The following is a 23,913-nucleotide window of genomic DNA, read 5'->3' as shown; positions in this document are numbered from 1 at the left end:
ATTCTGCTCCTCTGAAGATTCTCTAAACCAAGAACTAGAAATAATCAAAAATACAGCCATACTAAATCGATATAATCTTAAAACAACTCAAAAAATCATCAGTTACCTTCCCACACATCAACCCAGACAAGAAGTCCATAGGATTCCCATACCTTACATCAAAGGCATCTCCGAACGTCTTTCAAAAATGATCAAGAAATACAATTTTGCCACTACTTACAAACCTATCAACCAAATCTATAACTTGTTACCTTCTCCTAAGGACAAACTCTCAACTTTGTTACCTGGCATTTATGAGATCCCATGCTCCTGCAAATTATCTTACTTTGCTCAGACAGGTAGGTCTGTTCAGAAACGCATCTTGGAACATCAAGACCACATTCATCTTTTCAAACTGCAGTAATCTGGTCTCTCCCAACATGGAGTTGAAAATTCAAACCATAGGATCCATTGAGAGAAGTCAAACTGTTACACAGATCTTTATTACTATTCCTAAATTTTAGGAATAGTAATAGTAATAATAAGTATGGGAAATTGTCATACAAAATTGCATAAAATAATCTTTATATATTTATTATTATTATTTTTATTTATTTTTTTTTCAGTTATATTTAATTTACTTCTATAACACATTACTGCATGCATTGTAATTCCAAGATTCCATTGTAATCATTTGCCCTAACTGTATGTTATTCCTAGTATTGTTTGAACTACTGTACTGATGATGTCCCAAGATACTTGGGATGAAATATTTATGAATTAGTCATTACTGTGGTTAGTACGTATGTTTTTTAGTGATGAATTCACCACGGGTTTCGTTATATAAAAATGAAACAATTCAAATTGTAATGGACAAAAGACCTGAAGTCCTAATTTGGCATCCTCTATTGTAACAAAAGAAATATTACAGCTATATCGGGTCTTAAGTCTCCTAAATTTTTGGCAAATGAATGCAACCATGCTTTTTCAGGTTAAGGCTTCATAGCCATGGCTGACTAAAAATATTCTGACATGTAATGACTTCTATATAGTACAGTGGCTACAGCTCTTACAAAATAGATAAAACACTGCATGGCCTTCTTACTCCTCCAACATGCAGAAAAAAAAATACCACTATTCCCTATATCCAAGGTACATCAGAAAAGGTAACCCAAGTATTGATAAAATATAGCCTTTGTGCCACATTCCAACCACTTGTTAAGATCTCTGATAAGGATAAACTCTGTCACCTATCATATCCTGGAGTGTATGACATGTGATTGACTTAGCCTACTATAGAAAGACAGGGTGATCTGTTAATACTTGCCTTGGAGAATAAATTACATAAAAAAATAAATTTTAATATTATTCATCCATGGCTATGAAGCACTCTCCTAATCTAAACATGTATGTTTGCATAAATTTGCCAGGAATTTGGGAGACTTATCTTAAGACCAACATATATCTGTAATAACTATTTAAAAAATTAGAGGATACCAAATTTGGGCTTAAGATCTTTTGTTAGTTACAGTTTGAATTGTTTCACTAACTTTTGCATGTTAACTGTAACATGTTATGTGCTCTGAAAATGTTGATTTGAAATCCAGCAAAATACAAGCCAGTAAATGAACATCTTTTTTTTTTATAATTTAGTTCATTAGGTGTTGTAATACCATTAAAAATAGCTTAAAATATTATGCTCATAACAGCTTATTCCATCTTAAAGCTACATAGTCACATCTAAACCAGATGCTTATGAAATGAGGGTATTTCATATTCTGGCAAAATTTTCTTTAGAGGATGCCAAATTTGGGCTTAAGATCTTTTGTTAGTTACAGTTTGAATTGTTTCACTTACTTTTGCATATTAACTGTAACATGTTGTGTGCTCTGAAGATGTTGGTTTGAAATCCAGTAAAATACAAGCCAGTAAATGAACATCTTTTTTTATAATTTAGTTCATTTGGTTTTGTAATACCATTAAAAATAGCTTAAAATATTATGCTCATAACGGCTTAGTCACCTCTCACTAACAAACTGAAAAGTCAATACCATAGCTTCACATACAACACTCTGCTAAAGGAAATTCGTGTAGCAAACTCCATAGGCGCTATAATAAATTTAGTTTAATCCTTTATCCAAGTGTAAGCAAACAAAGTTTGCGCCTGAAAATATCTTCAGGACTGAGGTAAGGTGGTACATCCCTTGGCAACTCATAGCAAAGGTGGACCAAGCTCTCATCATTTCTTGTCTCAATATCTCCCATAATGCAAAGCACATCTCCTATGCATTAAGGGAAGGGCCAACACCCAGACTGGTTTCGACCTTTATTGAGGTCTTGTCAGTGGGAGACAGACCCAGAGTGGTGATACTAAGGCACAAGCAATGGAGAGGTCATATTTACCTATACAAGTTGCCAACCGGTGTGCCATCTTATTATTAAATTACTCTGGATTTAGAGAAAGATGTGGGACGGTTATTTTGCACTTGGTTAGACTATAATAAACGTAGTTTTATCCTTTATCCAAGTGTAAGCAAACAAAGTTTGCACCTGAAAGTATCTTCAGGACTGAGGTAAGGTGGTACATCCCTTGGCAACTCGTAGCAAAGGTGGTCTGGGTAGTGGCCCTTCCATTAATGCATAGCAGTATACTTGTCTGCAAGGAGATGTGCTTTGCACTATGGGAGATACTGAGACAGGGAGTGATGAGAGCTTGGTCCACTTTTGCTACGAGTGTAATAATAATAATAATAAAAGTAATAATAGATGTATCACCTTACCTCAGTCCTGAAGATATTTTCAGGTGCAAACTTTGTTTGCTTACACTTGGATAAAGGATTAAACTAAATTTATTATAGTCTAACCAAGTGCAAAATAAACTTCCAACTCCATAGTGCAATTGGAAAAGGCCTAAGTTCGATTTTTGTTGTAATGAGAAGAATCTTTATATAGGTTTTTTTTTCAATTGAAGGCGAATTAACTGATATTATATGGAGGCAGCAGGTTTCTTATTTTCTCCAGAAAACTTGGGTTATTCATCCTGCATACAGACAAATTGGCCTTGAGTACGCTTAGTTTACAGACAAAAAATAGTGTGTTGTTGTAGATGATGGTAGTGGCAATTTGCTGTATTTTGTGGGTTAAGTGGAGATAGGAAGCTGTAAAGTAGGTCCCTCCCTCGATGAGTCTTTGGACCCCTTGGAGGTGTCACGTAATAATAGTAATGTAGCAAGTTAAGAAGCTGCTGTTCCTTTGAATTTGCTATAGAAAGTTGGTTTTAACACTGCCTTGTACACAGTTTTATGTTTTTTGACTCATTTCTCTTCTTCCTTTTTCCCTATTTTACCTTGCAATATCGAGGGTTTGATTCATTTAACTGCAACTGTTATACGAGGATAAGGTGGTTGGCCCTATGTCTGTAGAGGCATTGAGTTCTCAAGGCCGGTTTGCCTGCTTGCGAGAAAAAACCCCCAGATAAACTGGGGAGAAAAACCCTGCAGTCCATGCTTAAGGCCGGCTAACTTGACTATGTCTGAGAAAGATCCTAAGCTCATCAAGTCAGCAACGGGAATCGAACCCAGGACACACAATCGTGCTTCGCAACTAGGCATATGGTTGTGAGGCGCATAACCACTCAGCTAGCCATGCAGACCAATAATTTGTCATATTTTATAAATTTATTCAGTTGGCTCTCCACCATACTATCTGTGCTTATTCTCTTTTCATACTTAATTTGTCATCTTCATTAAATTGTGCTGAAATAGCTGAAATGCTTTGTTTATTCTATAGTTTTCCCATGATTCTGAATGCAGGTGATGTTTTAATGTTTATGCTTCTTTACAGGGTTTTTCTTTTATTTTTGTGCCAAATTTGTTACAGCAGTCATTCAATTTAGTTAAGGAATCCCTGCAGACTTGATTTATGTAGGAGTATAACATCTTCATAAAGTACGGAGCTGAAATATTTCCAATTTTAGTCAGGTGTAATACCACTTTATAGTGTGACTCATATAAAATGAGTTACATTGGAGATGGTGTAAATTAAATATGCCAAGAAATTATATTCTTGATTGAATCCTTTAGCAAAGTGTAAGCAAACAAAGTTTGTATGTCAAGTTTCTTCATGACAGGGCTACTTGTGTATATAGAGGCTGACTTCACATCATTTGCCTTAGTATTCCATAATGCGAAACACACCTCCTTTCAGACATGTATTATGATGTGCATTATGGGAAGAGCCTCTACCCAGACCGGTTTCTACCTTTATTGAGGTATGTTTAAGTGCGAGGCTACCTCTCCAAAAACTGACTGATCTATAAGAGTACTCTAAATCTCACTGAGTGATCTTAAAGGGTCACTACAAAACTCATCACTCCTGACCTGAATCACTCCAGGACAGGGAAATCAGTGGTCATTCCACCCAGTGACCGGTAAAAACCTGTCTGAGTATAATCTGCTATCCAGGAAGTAAGCAAACCCAATGACAAGCATTAATAAATGTCATCAGTGGGAGCCATACTGAGAAGAACAGTGGGAGCCAGTCCCAAAAGAGATACCAAGGTTGAAGTAATGTGAAAATCATATTTCCCATGTACATATAATGAAAAGATATATTGCCTTATTAAAATACTCTGGATAAGAGATAGATGTTGAAAGTTTGTTTTCACTTGGTTATACTATAAATTGCAGATGCCAAGAAATTATATTCTTGGTTTAATCCTTTAACCAAGTGTAAGCATACAAAGTATTTTCACAAAGTTTCTTCTTAAAGAATCAAACCAAGAATATCATTTCTTGACTTCTTTAATTTATAGTATTACCAAGTGGAAAAATTTTCAACATCTATCTCTGATCCAGAGTATTTTAATAATAACATGATACACCTTTTCACTACTTGTACTTGGGAAATATGCTTGTTGGAAGTTCATTTTGTATTTGGTTAGACTATAATAAATTTAGTTTAATCCTTTATCCAAGTGTAAGCAAACAAAGTTTGCACCTGAAAATATCTTCAGGACTGAGGTAAGGTGGTGCAACTCCAAGCAAAGGTGGACCATGCTCTCATCACTCCTTGTCTCAGTATCTCCCATGATGCAAAGCACATCCTCCTGCGGACATGTATGCCGCTATGCATTAAGGGAAGGGCCACCACCCAGACCGGCCTCGACCCCCATTGAGGTCTCGTCAGTGGGAGGCAGACCCAAACATGGAGATACTAAGGCAGAGGCAATAGGAGAGGTCGTGTTTACCTATACGAGTTACCAACAGGTGTACCACCTTATTATTGAATTACTCTAGATTTAGAGAAAGATGTTGGAAGTTCATTTTGCACTTGGTTAGACTATAATAAATTTTCAGGTGCAAACTTTGTTTGCTTACACTTGGATAAATGATTAAACTAAATTTATTATAGTCTAACCAAGTGCAAAATGAACTTCTAACATCTTTTTCCAAATTCAAAGTAATTCAATAATAAGGTGGTACACCTGTTGGCAACTCGTATAGGTAAATATGACCACTCCTATTGCTTCTGCCTTAGTATCTCCACGTTTGGGTCTGCCTCCCATTGATGAGACCTCAATGGGGGTTGAGGCTGGTCTGGGTGGTAGCCCTTCCCTTAATGCATAGCGGCATACATGTCCGCAGAAAGATGTGCTTTGCATTATGGGAGATACTGAGACAAGGAGTGATGAGATCTTGGTCCACCTTTGCTCGGAGTTGCCTATTGTTGCACCGCCTTACCTCAGTCCTGAAATATTTTCAGGCGCAAACTTTGTTTGCTTACACTTGGATAAAGGATTAAACTAAATTTATTATAGGGAAATATGCTTCTGCATTACTCCAACCTTGGTATCTTTTCTGGGTCTGGCTTCCACTGTTGAGACCCTAATAAAGTTAGAAACCAGTCTAGATATAGGCCTTCCTATAATGCATAGGCATTATACACGTCTGAAAGAGATTGTTTTGCATAATTGGATACTAAGACAATTGATGTGAAGTCATTAGCCTCTATATACAGGTGGCCCTGTTAAGAAACTTCACATGCATACTTTGCTTACACTTGGTTAAGGGGTTAAACCATGGATATAATTTTTTGGCATCTTTAATTTATAGTATTTTTGATTGAAAACACTTGATATTGGAGATAATGTGTGTGAGATAATATCCTTGCCTCTCAGTTGATTTTACTTTACCCTTCCATGGTCTTCCTTAATTCTAACTGCTGATTTACAACTCATATATAGAATGTATAAAGCCCTGTTTACATCATATAATCGTTGCATTTTGAACAGTTTTTCCCTTGGTGCCTTGTGATATGCATATTCTGGATCCATAAAACTCATATAAATCCTTGTTATATTCTCATTATTTCTCACCTGTTAAAAGTGAAAATCTGATCATGACATCCCCTATAGTAAACTCAGCTTGTTCAAGTTTCCCTTTCACAAAATTTCTTAGTTATTTCTCAATTTTGCTTGCATAAATCTTTTCAGGAATATTCAGAAGGGGGATTCTTCTATAATTCTCATTCATTTTTAGTTCCCTTTTTATGAATAGTATACCACGAGAGATCTTTTCCAGGAATGAATTTGACCTTCTTAGAAGGCCTGAATTATGCAGTGCGGGTGCTGTAAAACTTATACCTCCATGTACGAGCATTTTTGGTTGGATATCGTCTACACCTGTCTCCTTACTACACTTCAGGGTTTTTCCTGCTGAAGTGTAGTAAGTATTGATATGCACTGCTGTCATTTCTCTGGAATATTTTGAATCACTGTTGTCACTTCTTGTCATTTAGCATTGTTTAATTACTCAGTAATTAAACTGAATACTCTTTAGTACTCAGGTTTAAACATGAGTACTAAAGACAAGTCTGCTAAGATGCTTTGAAATAGGTGAGAAATATGGTCATCCTAAACTGTCTGTGACTACTATCTGTGCTTGATGTGGTGGTAAAGGGCATAGTAATTCATACTCTGCAAAGAAACCTAAACGTGTGTCAACTGGGAGGATAACCATTCAGCCTATTCTCAAGTATGCCAAAGGTGGAAGGATTAAAACAAAGTACAAAAGATTGACTGAACAGAACATCTCATATCAGAATGTAAAGAGGAAGCTAGCTACTTCATCTGTTCTGAAATCTTATGCTGAGATGTTAAGAAAAGAGATGTTAAATTAAGAAAATATCAAAAGTGACACCTATGTGTCCATCATGCCATCTAATAATTTCAACGTTGCTGAACTTTATGATCATGAGTTTCTTTTTAGAGCATATTACTTGCCCAGTCTATTTAGGTCTCATACCTGAAACAGTTCGTAAAATTATCTTGCCAAATGCAAACCCACTGGTCAATAAAATCAAGAACAATATTACTGGGAAAAAAAATTTCCAGATCCTCCACAGAAAAAAAAAAAACATCATTATATCCTTAATCATTATATTCAGGCAATAATGATCAAGGAAAGAAAGGAGTAGCAATAGCATTCAACACCAAACATGAAGATGAACTTGACTGGAAGGCAATTTCAAGTTATATGGGCAAACTTCAAAATGGGAAAATGGACAATGAAACTTTGTGCCTATGGTCTCACAGATGGTTCTTCTAAGCAAGAAGTGGAGGAATTTTTTATTAGAACAGACAGCTGACAAAGAAAATGGAAAAAGTGGTATCTGTTGGAGTTCTGAAGAGTGGGGTAGGAAACGAATCCTGCCAGGCCAGGAACATTTTGGGAAAATTTGGAAAAAAGGGTAAAGCTAATAATGGTATTTGCTGGACTTCTACTCAGGACATGGACTAGTCATTACTAACACCATGTTCCAAAATAAAGATGTGTCCAAATTCATGTGGAGAGAAGACACAAGAAATATGAAAAGCTTCATTGCCTACATCATTGTTGATAGTGATATCTTCATGCTCATTCAGGATACAAGAGTGACAGAGGGTTTGAAAGTGACCATTACCTATGCTAATAAAAATGAATGTCACATTGGAAAGAACAATATGTAAGAAAATTTTAAAAAGAATTAAAGATGAGTAGCTTTTAAAGGAAATTGTAGACTAGACTATGAAAACATTATTGAAGAAAAAAATGAAACATTAAAATCAAGAACCAATCCTTGGGGTCGCAGTGGCAAATACCAAAGATAGTGTGAAGTTGCCTACAAGGATAGAAAAAAAAAACCCAAGGTGGACACGAGTTACACAAACAGTTCTCATAAGAAAGCATACCAAAAGTCCTTAGCAAATAAGTCAGCAGATGCCCTAAAAGAATAGAGGAAAATGTAAGAGAGCTAAGCTATGCATAAAAGTAGCGAAACAAGTCATGGGAAGAATATAGTAAGTAAATATCAGGTATGTGGCAAAATGTTCTGGCAGGTATTGAAAAAAACTGTAAAAATGGAGGAAAGAGTACTGTAAAAGGAATCAGACAATAAAGGTAATGTGAAAACTGAAGATAAGGATATTCTAGATTTTGAAAGACTGCTGAATGAACAAGCAATGACAGAACCATGCTAGAAAATTTTCAAGAGCAATGCAAAGAGTACATATCACTGCTTGAGGTTTAAAAAAAAAAAAAAAAAGTCACCAAAAACTTGAAATGTGAAAAAGCAGCTGGAATAGATATTTGACTAGAAATGCTCAAATATGGAGGTATAAATCTTGCAGTGGCTGCACTGCGTAATTCAGGGGACCTGGTCAGAAGGTTGAATTCCAGATTATTGGAGTAGAGTTCTTAGTTCTCTCTCTCTCTATATATATATAAATGAATAAAGCTGAATGTGAGAATTAGGAATTTCTTTCCTAATTTTGCATAAATCTTCTAGGTAAGATTTATGCAAGCATATTTGAAAAGAGGAAGAGAAACATGAACAGCAAGCTGAGTTCAGGCCAAATAGAAGTTGTCAAGATCAGATTTTCACTTTACAACAAATAGTTGAGAAATCATGGGAATGTGACAAGGATCTGTATTTAAGTTTTGTAGATCTGGAAAAGGCATACAAGGTGCCCAGAGAAAAGCTTTACGAAACACTACAGTTATATGGGGTAAATGGAACATTATACAGAGCAATACATAATCTGTGTGTTTAAGTTGTCAATCAGCAGTTAGAACTGAAGGAAATATAGGAAAATGGTTTAATGTAAAATCAGGTGTAAGACAAGGATGTACGTTATCTCCACTGTTATTCATCTTTATGGATATGGATCACATTATGAGTAGCATTAGGCCTGATATTAGAATTGGACATGTCAAACTTAGGTTTTGCTTTATGTAGATTTTGTACTGCTAAACACATCTAGTGCATGTCGGCAGGATTATATAATTAAATTGAGTAACAGCTGTAACAAATTTGGCATGAAAATCAGCAATAAAAATACTAAAACTATGAAAATAGGTAGGAAATAGAAAACTTCAGCTGCATTCTGAATGGAAATCCTATAGAACAAGTGAAATATTGCAGCTATTTAGGCACAGTTTTTAGTGAAGATAGCAAGTTAAATCTGGAAATAGACAACAGAATAAACAAAGCTGGTATGGTGGTTAGCCATCTCAATAAATTTACATAGAATAAGACAGAAATTAGCCAAAACACCAAACTAGAAGTGTACAAGACAGTGTTAAAACCAGCTTTAAGTTATGGATCTAAGAGTTGGGTTAGAAATATAGCACTTAAAGACTAGACCACAGATATGAAGGTTTTGAGAAAAATTAGGAGTGAACCAATGGCATCAATGGCAGAATCATATTAAAAATGAAGACATTAGAAAGGAAGTTGCCATTGTTACACATTCAAGAATGTTTCAGCAGAGCTAATCTAAGGTGGTATGGTCACTTAAATAGAATGGGTAAGGAAAGGTTAGCAAAACAGGTGTTTGATACCAAGATGGTAGGAAAGAGACCCAGAGAAAGACCATGGTGTGGATTGATTCAGTCAGAAGTGCATTAGAAGCAAGAAATGTTAAATGTGACAATATTTGGAGTGCTCACAAGTGATAGACCAATTTGGAACAAAACTGTTGATAGGAGATTAATTATGTAATGCTATCACAGTAACCTGAGCACTTCTTGAGATGCATAACATGAAATCGATAATTGCTATTTCTGCTTTGCCAATGTCACTGATGATACAGGGTGTCTTATAATGTCCTTGTGGATCTTGAATTTTCACTAACTCTGTGTCTATGCTATGCAAGATATAAACCTTCTGCATAATTAATACAATGAAGGAAATTTATTCAAGATTTAATATATTTAATTGTAGTAATATTAATTTCACCATTGTTTTGGAAACAAAGCATAGCTCAATTTTGAAGTGCCCCAAATATATGTGAGAGTTATCACTGATCACATTAGTTATCTTAGCATGAAAATAGTTTAAAAAGTAATGCTTTGACTGTACTTCAGTTTTAACATATACTATTTAATTTTTTTTCCCTCCTCCTTACAGGGGATAGACCTTATGAAATGAGGTGGCCAAGGTGTTGGTCTTTTTTTCATATTCATCTCAAAAGCTCATTTAAAATGTTTTAAACATCGCAGACAAAGTAGTAGGGCACCTCATTTTGCTGAAAGACTGCTATTGCGATATGCCTTGATCACATCAGTTTAGTAATAAGGTAATTCTGCAGCATGTTCAAATAAGCTTCACCATTCACAACAGTTTCTTCAAAAAAGAATGAATCTATTTTTTTTTGGAAAATTTGGCAAAACAATTAAATATATATAATTTTCCTAGAGTACTCCAGGTGTTCACTGTAGGAGATCATGCAGCCAGTATTTTTTTCTTCTCCTTAACCTTGCTGCTGCTATTTAGAGATGAAATGTGTAACAAATTATCAACAAAGGAAACTTTTTTGTCAATTCTAACACAGAACTAATCTTACATAAGTCTTCCAACATTTAGTGCCCTTGAATCATTTATGCTCACTGTGTAATTTTGATTTATGACTATTGAGAATTGTTGCTCTAGTAGGAATACCTAGTTCAACATTCAAATAGGATGCTTACAGAGAATTTCTTCTCTCCTTGTAAATTAGCTATCTTCTAGTATTCTGTTAATCCATCAACCATAGCATTTACATATTGCTAAAATGTTCCTTTGCAAACCTTTATAACAGTTTGTAAAACTTTCAAAGCTTCCCAAAGAAATGAGTATCAGTTATTAGATCTTACATGAATCTTGTAGCCATACATGCCAACTATACTCAGAGAAAATCTTATAACCAAGAATACTGTACGATAATTATTAATTGGTGCAGACTGAATAAAAATGGAATTAGTTGGTAAGTATCTTGATCTTTTTAAAAAAACCTTAGTTTTTAATTTCTGGATTGAATTTAATAATTTGTTAATAAGATAAACATAAAAATATATCCTCAAGGTTTAATTTTGTTTTGAATTAGACATTTTATTGGAAAATTTGGCAAAACAATTCAAGCTAATAATTCTGCACTAGCTTGTAATGAGAATTTTATGTAATGAATTTCAGGATCTTTTACAATTTGAGTCATTTCACTTAGATCATTTATATTGCAAAATTAAAATTTCTACCACACAAGTCAAAAATAGTGTTTATAAACCATACTGGCTTTGCTCTTTCAAGTTTTACAGAAGTACCACATTCAATTCTGCTCATTGAATACTATAAATTTGTCACTTATAGTTCTCTCAATGATATATATCAGCAATCAAAACTTCAACTTTGAAATTTTCCAAACTATTTTATATAAAGAAGTCTGAGAGCTTGCTAACCTGATTTATATCTGATCATGTGTGCTTTGTACAAGAAATTTTGTTCTGAGGTTTTCGAGACTAGTTTAGTTTATAATTGTTTTGTTTTTATTGGCAGAACAGTTATAATTTCTTTCCTTTATTAAATTACATTTGATACTTTGGATCTCCATTAAAATTTATTAAATCATTTGAAATTTTTTAGTGGAATTAAGTGCAAAATTTAGCAAAATAAAATTATCTGAAGTAAATGTCATTGGTTTTAGGTTCAGGTGTTATCGTAATGAATGGTGTTCAGTATACAAGTTTGCTATTACAAAACATGTTACTTGTATTATTCTTTACAATTTACTTGTTGGCTAAGAATTTTGATTGTCTGACAGCTGGTTTGAACCATTGGTTCTCACTTAGGCAGAAATCTAGAATAATGCAGTAGCTTGTTTTAAGTCTTCATGTTTTTTGTCAGGTCAAGGTATTTTGAGCTCCTTTCCTGGCCATTGTATAAATCTGTTCAAAGTTTATTTTTCACTTGGTTAGACTATAATAAATTTAGTTTAATCCTTTATCCAAGTGTGAGCAAACAAAGTTTGCGCCTGAAAGTATCTTCAGGACTGGGATAAGGTGGTACAACACCAGGCAACTCGTTGCAAAGGTGGAGCAAGCTAACATCACTCCTATCTCAGTATCTTCCATAATGCAAAACACATCTCCTTGCAGATATGTATAATGTTATGCATTAAGGGAAGGGCCACTACCCAGACTAGTTTCGACCTTTATTGAGGTCTCTTCAGTGGGAGCCAGTCCCAAGTGGAGATACCAGACAGAAGCATTAGCAAGGTCATCTCTACCTATAGGAGTTGCCAAACGGTGTGCCACCTTTTTATTAAATTCCTCTGGATTTAGAGAAAGATGTTGAAAGTTTATTTTTCACTCTGTTAGACTATAATAAATTTTGTTTAATCCTTTATCCAAGTGTGAGCAAACAAAGTTTGCATCTGAAAGTATCTTCAGGACTGGGATAAGGTGGTACAACACCAGGAAACTCGTTGCAAAGGTGGAGCAAGCTAACATCACTCCTATCTCAGTATCTCCCATAATGCAAAACAATAAAGGTCGAAACTATCTGGGTGGTGGCCCTTCCCTTAATGCATAACATTATACATATCCGCAAGGAGATGTGTTTTGCATTATGGGAAATATTGAGATAGGAGTGATGTTAGCTTGCTCCACCTTTGCAACGAGTTACCCGGTGTTGTACCACCTTATCCCAGTCCTGAAGATACTTTCAGGTGCAAACTTTGTTTGCTCACACTTGGATAAAGGATTAAACTAAATTTATTATAAATATAAATCTTTTCATATATTGATTTAGAGTTCCATTATGAAAAATGTTTGCAAACTGCAGTATTCTGGTTTTCTAAGGAGAAACAACAGTTGGAAATAGCTGTGATGATCTAGTAAAGTCAGTTATATTTATTAATGCTTTGAAAAAATAAACGTGTGAAGTCTTTTAAGCATTTACTTCATTAGTTTCATTAGAAGTTTCTCCATTTGATAAAATGTTCATTGTTAATGTATGAAATATTTCTTTCATGTAGGAAATCGAAGTTTTATTTAATAGTGAAAATTGTCCAAAATTTATCTGCTGTGAATTTGCCCATAATAATAGTTGGTATGTGACTTTTGAGTCTGATGAAGACACACAAAAAGCATATCGCTACTTAAGAGAAGAAGTAAAAACATTTAAAGGAAAACCGATCATGGTATGAATTTTTATTTTTTCTAGCTTTAAATTTAACACAAAACTTATAATTTTATGATTTTTTTTTCTCTTCCCATCAGTTCATCTTTCTGGTTTCTGATGATGTATATCTTGTGTTTCATTGAAAATTTAATGATTAAAAAAAAATAAAATTACACATTATTTCTCAGGTGATTGATTGCAGCAGATTTATGATAGAAAATATTTTATATATTTGCAAAGGACTCTTATAATGTAATACAAAAAAAAAAAAATGTACTTGAGCAGTCTTTCTATAGAAATTATAGACTGCATTTGTGCTGTAAAAATAGTAGCTAAAAATGTGAACCAAGAAAATCAATTATTAGCTTTCAGCCAGGAGACCTAAGTCCATCCAAGCAGCAACAACACATTATCAAATATATTTGAGATAATTTGTATGTGGGGGGGTGCAATGGATTTATTCGGCTACATAAAGAAATTTAATGACTGGAAGCCAAGAGATACCAAAATAGAAAACTTTATTATTTGAATGCACAACTAGAGAAATACAAAAATATACATTGCAAGAGAAACAGCTATAAATCAATTTTATTGCTGACATTTTAAGTCCTTCTGGATGCCATAGTATTGTTGGCACACATTCATGTGGGCATGAATGTGACAACAATACTATGAATAAGCTGGATAACTGAAGAGTTAAGTTATAGCTAAGGAGAGAAGAATTATGGAATCAACAGAAATTGTCCTCAGTCATCTTAATACTAACCTTAGCTAACCTATCTGATTGTCACTCTTCGGCTATCCAGCTTTGGCATTCATGCTTGGATGAACGTGCCCAACAATACTATGGCATCCAGGACAGCTTCAAATGTCAGCAATACATTTATAAGTTAATTTATAGCTGTTTTTCTCTTTTCGTGTTATGCACCCAATGAAGTCTTCTAAGAAGACGAAACTAGTTGTACATTCAAATAATACTTGTTAAAAGAGATACTTGTGTCATGAGATGTTTCTTCAATTAACACAAAACACAAGGGATAAGTAGTACTATTTATTTAAGACTATATATTTCAGCCTGAATATTACAGGCCATCATCAGTGGTGACAGTAGTTAATCAATTTCATGTTAATTGAACAAATAATAGTTTTGCCATTTTGATATCTCTCTTTTCCAGTCGTTAAATTTCTTTAATGTTATTATATAAAAGAAATTAATGTGAACAGATGATTTCTTTGTATAAAATTGAATGAAAATGAATTAAGTCAAGAAATTAGATTCTGTTTAATCCTTTATCCAAGCATGGGCAAACAGTTTATGCATGAAGTTGCTTCATAACCAGGCTACTTGTATATAGAGGTAAATGACTTAAAATTGGTTGCCTTAGTATCCCATAATGCAAAGCACATATCCTTTCTGGTGTACATAATGCTATGCATTACGGGAAGGGCCAGTACCCAGACCAGTCTAGACTTTTATTCAGGTCTCATCAGCAGGAACCAGATGAGACCTAATAGATAGAAGAAAGCAAATGTTGGAAGGCAAAAAATTGCTACTTTCTTATTACATGAGACATGGAGTTAATTCAGAGACTTTGTCCATTGCAGGATGTAACAAAAAGGAATGCTTGTATTAACACTGAATCCAAAGAAATGTTTTTGGACAGCATCTGATAGTGAAAATATAAACCAAAAAAATATAAATAATGTTTCACAACAGAATAAGATGAAGGAATTGATATACTGATGAACCAGAAATTAAAATACGAATAAAATCAGAATATGAGGTCTAGTAGTAAGCTATTTCAACTTATTAATGAAACACGCTGATCTACCTTTGTGTGTTTGATTGATTGATTTGAAAAAAATAAAGTTCTGACATTTGGGAAGTCTCAAGTATGAAATAAGTCTTTCCCTCTTCAGTGCCTTCCATTCCCCATCTTTCCCACAATGGTTTGATTCTCTTAAAAACTTGGCCAGGCTCTATGGCCTAGGTTATTTCCTTTCTCCTCCTGGATATAAGGAAAGAATTCTCCTCCCATCTTGAGAAAATGTCACTTGAGGAAGATTATTATAAGTGTCTCCTTTTGTGTTGTTAAATAGATGGAATTTACTGTTTTGGACGTCGTGAGTAATTAGCTAGTAAGGGTCATGTTAAAATATTGATGTCATTACTGATAAAATCTAAGTGACAGTTATGTGTAGTTCATGTGGATATTCAAGGAAAATAAGATGTGTGGGTATGTGCATTACAGTAATTTAATGTTTATCCAACAACATTGGGATAACCGTAGGGTCAGATAATTGAAATATAATTAGTTCTGTACTAGAGTTAATTGAAAGGTCATTGTTTTGATGATCGAATAAACAATAATTACTTTTATTGATATAGATTGGTTTATATATTTAATATTTTGATCATATTGGGACTAAGGATTATTATTATAGTACAGTTGTTTCCTGGTGTGTTGTTGAATAACTGACTGTTATTGTTAAGTTGACTGTATTTTTGAACATCATATAGGTGGTTTAGTCAACTAGCATGTCAATCAAGGGATAGCTATTGTATTCAATAAAATAGGGTAACATGTTAATCACAGTTAAACATTCAGTTGAGTAAAATTAATTATTACATTTTGGTGCACTTATTATGATCTTCAGTGTAGTATATTATAGTATATTATCTCATTGGGAAATGCAAAAATCAAAACAGTTTTGAAAGTACATGGAAAATAAAATCTTCCTGTTTGCAATTGTGTGTGGCAGCCAGTTAAAGTGATGCTATTAGAATCAAATCAAAAATATTCAATAAACACTTACTGCATCTGTGTAATATGTAGTAACTGTTTGTTGATTCTTTACTACTTTAATGTACACCCAAAAAGAAACTGAACTTTTCGAAAATAGAAGAAACTAGTGGCACCACTTGTATCTTTTTGTTGTCGAAAGCAGCAACCTTCATTACTGTTTGACATTTGTTTCATTAGAAGCTGATTATAGTGCCAAGAGTGACAGTGTTTTGAGGAACAGTCGGAAAATGAGTTTCAAACAGAAAGCTGCGATTGACTTTTTGTGTTAAACTTGGTAAAAGTTTTACCGAAACGCATCAAATGCTTCAAAAAGCATACTGTGATGAATGCTTATCCCATACTCAAGTTTATGAGTGGTTTAAGCGATTTCAAAGTGGTCGTGAGACGCTTGAGGACGAAGAAAAGCTGGGCTGTTCAAAAACTGGACTGAGCAAAGTTAACATCCAAAAAAGTGCGTGATTTCACCAAAGAAAAACCGAAATCGTCCATGAGATTAATTGAAGATGAATTGGGCATTCCAAAATGAACTGTGCACAACATTTGGACCGAGAGTTTGGGCCTTTGTAAATTAAATTCATGATTTGTTCCCCATAAGTTGACCAATGACCAAAAAATGTATCAAATTGAACACTGCAAGGACCTCATTAAAACCGCTTGTAAGGACTCAGACTTCCTTGAAACGATCGTTACTGGTGACTAAATGTGTGTTTTGAGTATGAGCCCGAAACAAAGCACCAGAGTGCTGAGTGGAGACCACCAGAAGAGGGGCATCCAAAAAAAAGTGAAGACAATGCTGATTTCTTTCTACGATTCGAAGGGCATTATCCACAAAGAATTCGTTCCGCCTGGCCAAATGGTCAATGGTGAGTTTTATCTCGAAGTTTGAAGCGATTGATAGCAAGTATTTGTTGCGTACAGCATGAATATCGTGATGACCGACTGTTCGTCAAAGCACACTCTCACTCTTGGCACTATAACTCGGCTTCTAATGAAAGAAATGTCATAAACAGTTGACACAACACTAACGAAGGTTGACGCTTTCGACAACAAAAAATACACCAGGTGGCGCCACTAGTTTCTTCTATTTTCGAAAAGTTTAGTTTCTTTTTGTACAGAGGGTGTGTAAGACTTGTTTCTTTTGATATTTTCTCTCGTTGAAAAAGAAAATGACTGAGAACTGAATTCAGTACAAGGAGTGATAATTTACCTACTCTGCTTAGTCAACTCACACAGAACTAACAGTAATGAAAATTTACTTGAAGTTTTGCTTGAATTGCAGTTTAATACTGTGATGTTATTTCTTGAAACTATTTTAATATAGTTTCTGTATTAAAATTAGCAACTGAGTTATGCAAGTGCTATAGAAAGAGCCCTCAAGATCTCATGGAGAGATGAAATAAATGTAGAGGTGCTACGAATGATGAACACAAAGTACCAACTAGTCAGAGACATCAGGAAGATGGCTGGACATATGTGATAGGATCAGCCAGGGAATTGAGTAAAGTAATTTTAGAAGGGAAGATAGAGGGAACAAGGAGAATGAAGGCATGGGTAGACAGTATTCTGAAATGGACAAAATCTAAACTATATGGCGATATCAAAAGAATGGCAGAAAATTGTGATGTGTAAATCCATAATTGCGAACCTTCAATACGTAGATGCCACCTAAGAAGAGTCATGTTAAGTTACTTTGCTCCCTTGGTTAAATAAATAGAAAAAAAAATTTAAAAAAAAAAAAACCTGTAAATAGTATAAAAGTAGTAGTGATATGCCCATGCACTGTTTTATTCCATAATTTTATGGAAAGTCAATTTATATTTTTCAGCAACCATTGACTTTCTCTCTCAGCTGTTATTTTCAAGCATTCTCTCATTACCAGTCAACATATACTGACTGCAGTTGGATTGCATTCATTACCTACAGGTTCTTCAATCCTATGCTTGCTGATATTGCTGTCAATATATACTTTTGTGTAGAGGTAAATAACATCTTGTAACTGCACGATATTCACATTTCTCGGTATCTAAAATCTAAAATTCTTCACATGAAAGAAATTAGTTTAGGTTCAGAGTTGCTCTACTGTTGTCAACAATGATAGGCACTAACATCAGTCATATATGCTTTAATAAATTATTACTTTTGGCCACTTACATGTTAACAGAACAATGTATATAATTAATTAAAGCTATTTATTTTATTTAATAAATGCTCAAAAAATATAAGCAAAATAGTAGTATTATATATCTAGGCAGTGATGAAGCTCATCTACCCAGATGTGCCTAATACTACATAGGTTTGATATTTTCTTTGTTGGTTGCTTGTACTTCAGTCTAATGCTTGTTGGTCAGGGGATGCTTTCAGGGCTACAAATAGCTGCTGCACATGTTTTTAAAAGATTGAGGTGTGGGGGAAAATTATTGATGCCATTTCTGATGAATGTACATTTCGAGAAAATGCAGATATCAGAAACCAAATTGGTGAATGTGAATTGCTGAAAGGTAAGTCATTAATTGGCCTAATTGCTCTTTTGTATTAAATTAAATTTTTAGGTTGCCCTTAGGGATAGGATACCACCCCACATATGGTTGAACAGATTTGTGATTTGTATCCAATTAAGTATATATGGGGAGGACATCATCTGTGAAGCATTGGATAAACTCAAGATAGGAATTAGGATAGGTGGTAGATTGATCAGTAATCTGAGGTATGTCGATTATACTCTACTCCTGTCATGACAAGAACTAGGACAAATTCTTTGTAATGTTAACAAGATCAGTAATAACGGAGCACTTCAACTCAATCCTAGCAAGACAAAGGTTCTCAAAGGAAATACAAGCAGGGAAGCTCTTGAGAAACAAGTGTACCTTAATGGAGAAAGAATTGAGGAAGTCAGCAAGTTTGAGTACCTGGGATCCATTATTAATGTGAAGAATTGTTGTTCGGAAGATGTCAGAAGGTTAGGAATGGCTAAAACAACAGTCAGAGACTTGTCTAAAATCTGGAAGGATGGATCTATCTTCATGGAAACAACGTTGAGGATTTTGGATGCAGTTATTTTTCCAACAGCGACTTATGGACATGGGGCTTGGAACTTAAAGAAGTCAGATAAGAAAAGGATAGCTACTTTTGAGATGTGGTGTTACAGAAGGCTATTGAGAATATCATATATTGAAAGACGTACAAATGAATGGGTGTTAGAAAAGATCAGTAGAACTTTAAGACTCCTTAAGGATATTGACAGAAGAAAGTTAAAATATTTTGGACACATTGAAAGGATGGAAGGAGGATTTCTTAGAACAGTAATAGTAAAGTTCCTGTAAAAAGAGGAAGGGATAGACTCTCAATGAGATGGATGGATGGTGTGTGTGGAGTGACTGATCTTCAGAGAGTTGAAGCTTCTGGAAAAGCACTACAATAGGACTACATGGCGAGGCCTAGTGTGGCACATCACCGAGCATCGGATGACCATACGGCATCTGTGGATGCCCAGTGAATATATGATGATAGAATGAATAGCTGTTTATAGATAAAGTATGCCTTGCATTGAACTTATTTTTTGAATGCTGAGGAAAGGAGATATTTGATTTTTTATGCCGAAAGAGAGAGAGATATGAGGTTAGTGATCCCAAGAAGAGAAATCTCATCCTGTCTGAAGACTTTATCAAAATTAAGACCAGCAAAAAAGGGTTATTTTCTGTGAGAAATAGAATGGGGCCAAGTTTTACTAGCATCTAAATTAACTAGTAAATTGTATCATTCTGTTGAAAAATGGTTTTGAGATCAGGACTTAAGATTGTAGCACTTGGTATTCTTAATAAGCTATGCACATTTAGAATTTCATCCAACTCTTCTATAAATCATGGCCCAAACAGTGGGGCTTTCATATTAATGATATCTTCATAAAAATAATTTTTCCATTGACATCATCTATTTTGAAGCAAAAGTAGCAGTATTACATATCTAGATGGTAGATGAAACTCATCTACCTAGATGTGCTTAATACTACATGGGTTTGGCATTTCCTTTGTGATGGTTTCTTGGTCTAATGCTTGTTTGTTGGTTGGGGGATATTTTCACAGTTTTTAATCGACCTACCGGTGTGAAGGTGTAGGAAGAGGATTGGATTGCTGCAGACTGACAGGACTTCACAAAGACTAGACTCAGTTTTAACATTGTTGCAGTTTTTTTTTTTTTTTTTACAAACAACTTGATGGGACAGCAATAAGCTCCCCCTTTAGCCAATTTCTACATAGAGCACTTGAAAAAAGCTAGCTATGAATACAGCAACTCTCAAACCAGTGGTTTGGCTACGCTATGTTGATAATGTATTTGCTATTTGGCCAAATGGTCCAGACAGAGTGGATACATTTTTAGTGCATTTAAATCGCACTAAAATCCCCTTCACAATGGAACAGGATACACTAATCACACCGCTTCCTGATAGTTCCTTATCTATTTCTGTTTATAGAAAGAACAAACATACACGGAGATTTTTGCACAAACAGTCACACTATCATCCAGCTCAATAGTATGATATCCTAAAAACACTAATTCACAGAGCTAGAGCTATCTGTTCCAATAACAATGCTCTTACCAAACTTACAAAGTACACCTGCATCACACTTTCTTAACCAATGGGTATAATCCCCATAGGATAGAAAAATACTATATGCTCCCCAGAAATTTCCTCCATTGCTTATTACACGAGACTACAGCAAAACTGTTACCATCCCATACATTCAAGACATCTGAAAAGATATCTAGAGTGCTTAATAAATATCAGCTACGAACCATATTTAAATGTCAAATTGGCAACTCTCATCAAAAACTCTTCTTTATAATATCCAGGAATTTACAAAGTGTCCTGTTCTTGTGACCTGGCTTACTATAGACAGACAGGAAGAACTGTTGACATCTCCTTGGTGAACAGCACTAACGTTATGGCAAGTTGGTTCTAGCAAACCATACCTTGAATACCCCCATCACACAGGATCAAATCACATAGGAAGAAAACAAAAGTGATACACAGAAGTCATAAGTCAGATTGGATTGGATTTTTTTTTATGGCACAAAGACATCAAAGGTCATACTGTGCCAGGACATAGGTCACAGCAGTACATATGGTAATTGGTTAGCAGGATAATCACAGACATCCATTCCCTTTGCAGGATTCAAACCCACAGCTTCTTGCCTGGAGAGTGGATATGCTAACCACTTGGCCAAACAGGCTGGCCCATAAGTCAAAGAGATCGTTTTTGGAATCAACAGCAGCTTTAAAACATACTCCAAACCTCAAATATGTCTGTATAAATTTGCCAAAAATCTGGGAGACAATCATTTTAAGATCTACTCAATACTTGTTTTCTATCTTTTTCTAACATACATGGCACCTAATTAGGACTTTAGTTCCTTGTGTTGTCTGTTACAATTTTTTTAAACTAGTCCCACTGTTAAAACATTGTTTCATGTACTGTCACAAATTGTTCTTGTGCTCTGAAGATATTGGATATAATGCCAGTGAAATATCAGCTAATAAGTTAATATTAATTAATATCTTATCTTCGTATTGTAATCAATACCATTAAAATGAATTAACATTTGTCTTAATAGTAATATTCATGCCAGTTTCTATTTTGCTTTAATTTTTTGTTCTTCCTCAAATCTTTCACAATTTTCACATGTGCATGCGCGCGCACACACAAAGTTCTTATCCAAGCTGAAATTTGACTAATCCTTCTAAATTATACACATCAGAGTGCAACATTTGCTTTATAGCAGATTTTCATAGAGTATAAAATACTACAGCTCTAAATATGAAATAGTCCTTAAAAGGGACGCCATTCTTCTTGGGATAGCCAAGAAGACTGTGTAATCACAGGATCTAGGCTAAACAAGGCTTCAAATAGATGTGATTTGAACCTAGGTCTTTCCAACCAAAGGGCTCCATCAAACCCAACTGATGGAGACTACAAAGTATGTTAAAGATTCATATCCTAAAAAAAGTTCACCGGTAATGATTAGCTTAATATTATTCCACTATTTGCTAATGTATCATTAACTGAGACACTTCCAGACATATTCACATTATTTTACATAGGGAAATATATTATTTTTAATTTTTTTTTATTTAATTTTTTTAATTCATAAAAAATAAAATGCCAATCCCACTCTCCCAGTCATCTCCTTCCTCTAATACACTAGACCATTGCAAAACATATTATCCTATATGTTCAGGGCACATCCAAAAAGATATCAAAGTTCTTAATAAGCTCCACATACTTTTTTTTTTAATGTTGCTCCCATCAATGAAAGGTTGTAAACCTATAGTATGTTAGTACTGCATATGGGCTAAGGATTTTCTTATTTTTATTTTTTGTATGCTCATTATTTTTACATAATCCAGAAACATGGGTATGGATAGATGAGATCTCATATTTGTAAATTTAGGAACACAAAAACACGGGTTGAACAGATTATTTTATTAATTACTAATAAAATAAAACTTGACGTTTAGACTCCTATATCGAGGTCATCATCGGAAGAATACAACTGTATAAGGAACCAAGCTACATGCTCATGCCCTGTATACCGGTAAACTAAATCTACGTAGTTAATAAATCCTTTTTCCTAGCCTGACCTCTAGTGATAAAAAAAAAAAAATAAATAAAAATAAAATAAAATTAATTAATTTAAAAATATATATGTATATATATTTAATTAATTTTATTTTTATTTTTTTTTATTTTTATATATATAAAAAAAATTTTTTAAAAAAGAATTTATTAAATAAAATAAAATTAATTAATTTAAAAAAATATATATATATTTAATTAATTTTATTTTTATTTTTTTTAATTTTTATATATAAAAAATTTTTTTTTTAATTAATTAATTTTATTTTATTTTTATTTTTTATTTTTATCACTAGAGGTCAGGCTAGGAAAAAGGATTTATTAACTACGTAGATTTAGTTTACCGGTATACAGGGCATGAGCATGTAGCTTGGTTCCTTATACAGTTATATTCTTCCGATGATGACCTCGATATAGGAGTCGAAACATCAAGTTTTATTTTATTAGTAATTAATAAAATAATCTGTTCAACACATGTGTTTTTGTGTCCCTAAATTTACAAATATGAGTGCTGATCACCGTGTAACCTTAAAAAATAGATGAGATCTGTTGACTTCTGCATTGTAGAACATAAAACTTACATTCATGCAAATTGGGATTGGCAGGCCCTTTCATACTGGATTAAATGAAGGAACCAAAGTGCTGCATAGAGATCATAAATCAGACTGTTGAGAATCGTTAGTAGCTATTCCTGCAATCAATTTACTAAAAATATGGAAGACAGTCATTTTAAAATGAGAGTTGCCAATGATGAGGGTTTGCAAACTAATATTTGTAAACCACTAACACTAGATGACAACAACTATTGGATGTTAGCCTTGGAACCTTAAAAAAGTGTTAGAAAAAGGATAACTGCTTTTGAGATGTGGTGTTGCAGAAGGCTGTTGACGATATCAGATGCTGAAAGGCAAACAAATAATGGGTGCTAGAAAGGATCAGTAGAACTTGGAGGCTTCTTAAGGATATTGACAGAAGAAAATTGAAGGTAAAGTTCATAAAGTAAAGTTTATAAGGTTTTT

The 23,913-nt window shown here is 34.1% G+C and overlaps 1 protein-coding gene across 6 annotated transcripts in view; it reads left to right on the top strand.

Moving 5' to 3' along the window:
- Nucleotides 1–23,913, top strand: part of LOC150093132 (uncharacterized) — a 423,272-nt gene that overhangs the window by 245,048 nt on the left and 154,311 nt on the right. For all 6 annotated transcript variants that reach the window (XM_090413312.1, XM_090413313.1, XM_090413316.1 and 3 more), the window contains one exon: nt 13,310–13,474. In XM_090413312.1, the coding sequence (XP_090269438.1) occupies nt 13,310–13,474 (165 nt within the window). The remainder of the gene's footprint in view (nt 1–13,309; nt 13,475–23,913) is intronic.

Source organism: Typopeltis vanoorti, chromosome 24 (genome assembly GCF_054136105.1).
Source record: "Typopeltis vanoorti isolate ZY-2024b chromosome 24, IOZ_Tvanoo_1.0, whole genome shotgun sequence".
Taxonomy (NCBI): domain Eukaryota; kingdom Metazoa; phylum Arthropoda; class Arachnida; order Uropygi; family Thelyphonidae; genus Typopeltis; species Typopeltis vanoorti.
This window is presented reverse-complemented; position numbering and strand designations above follow the sequence as displayed.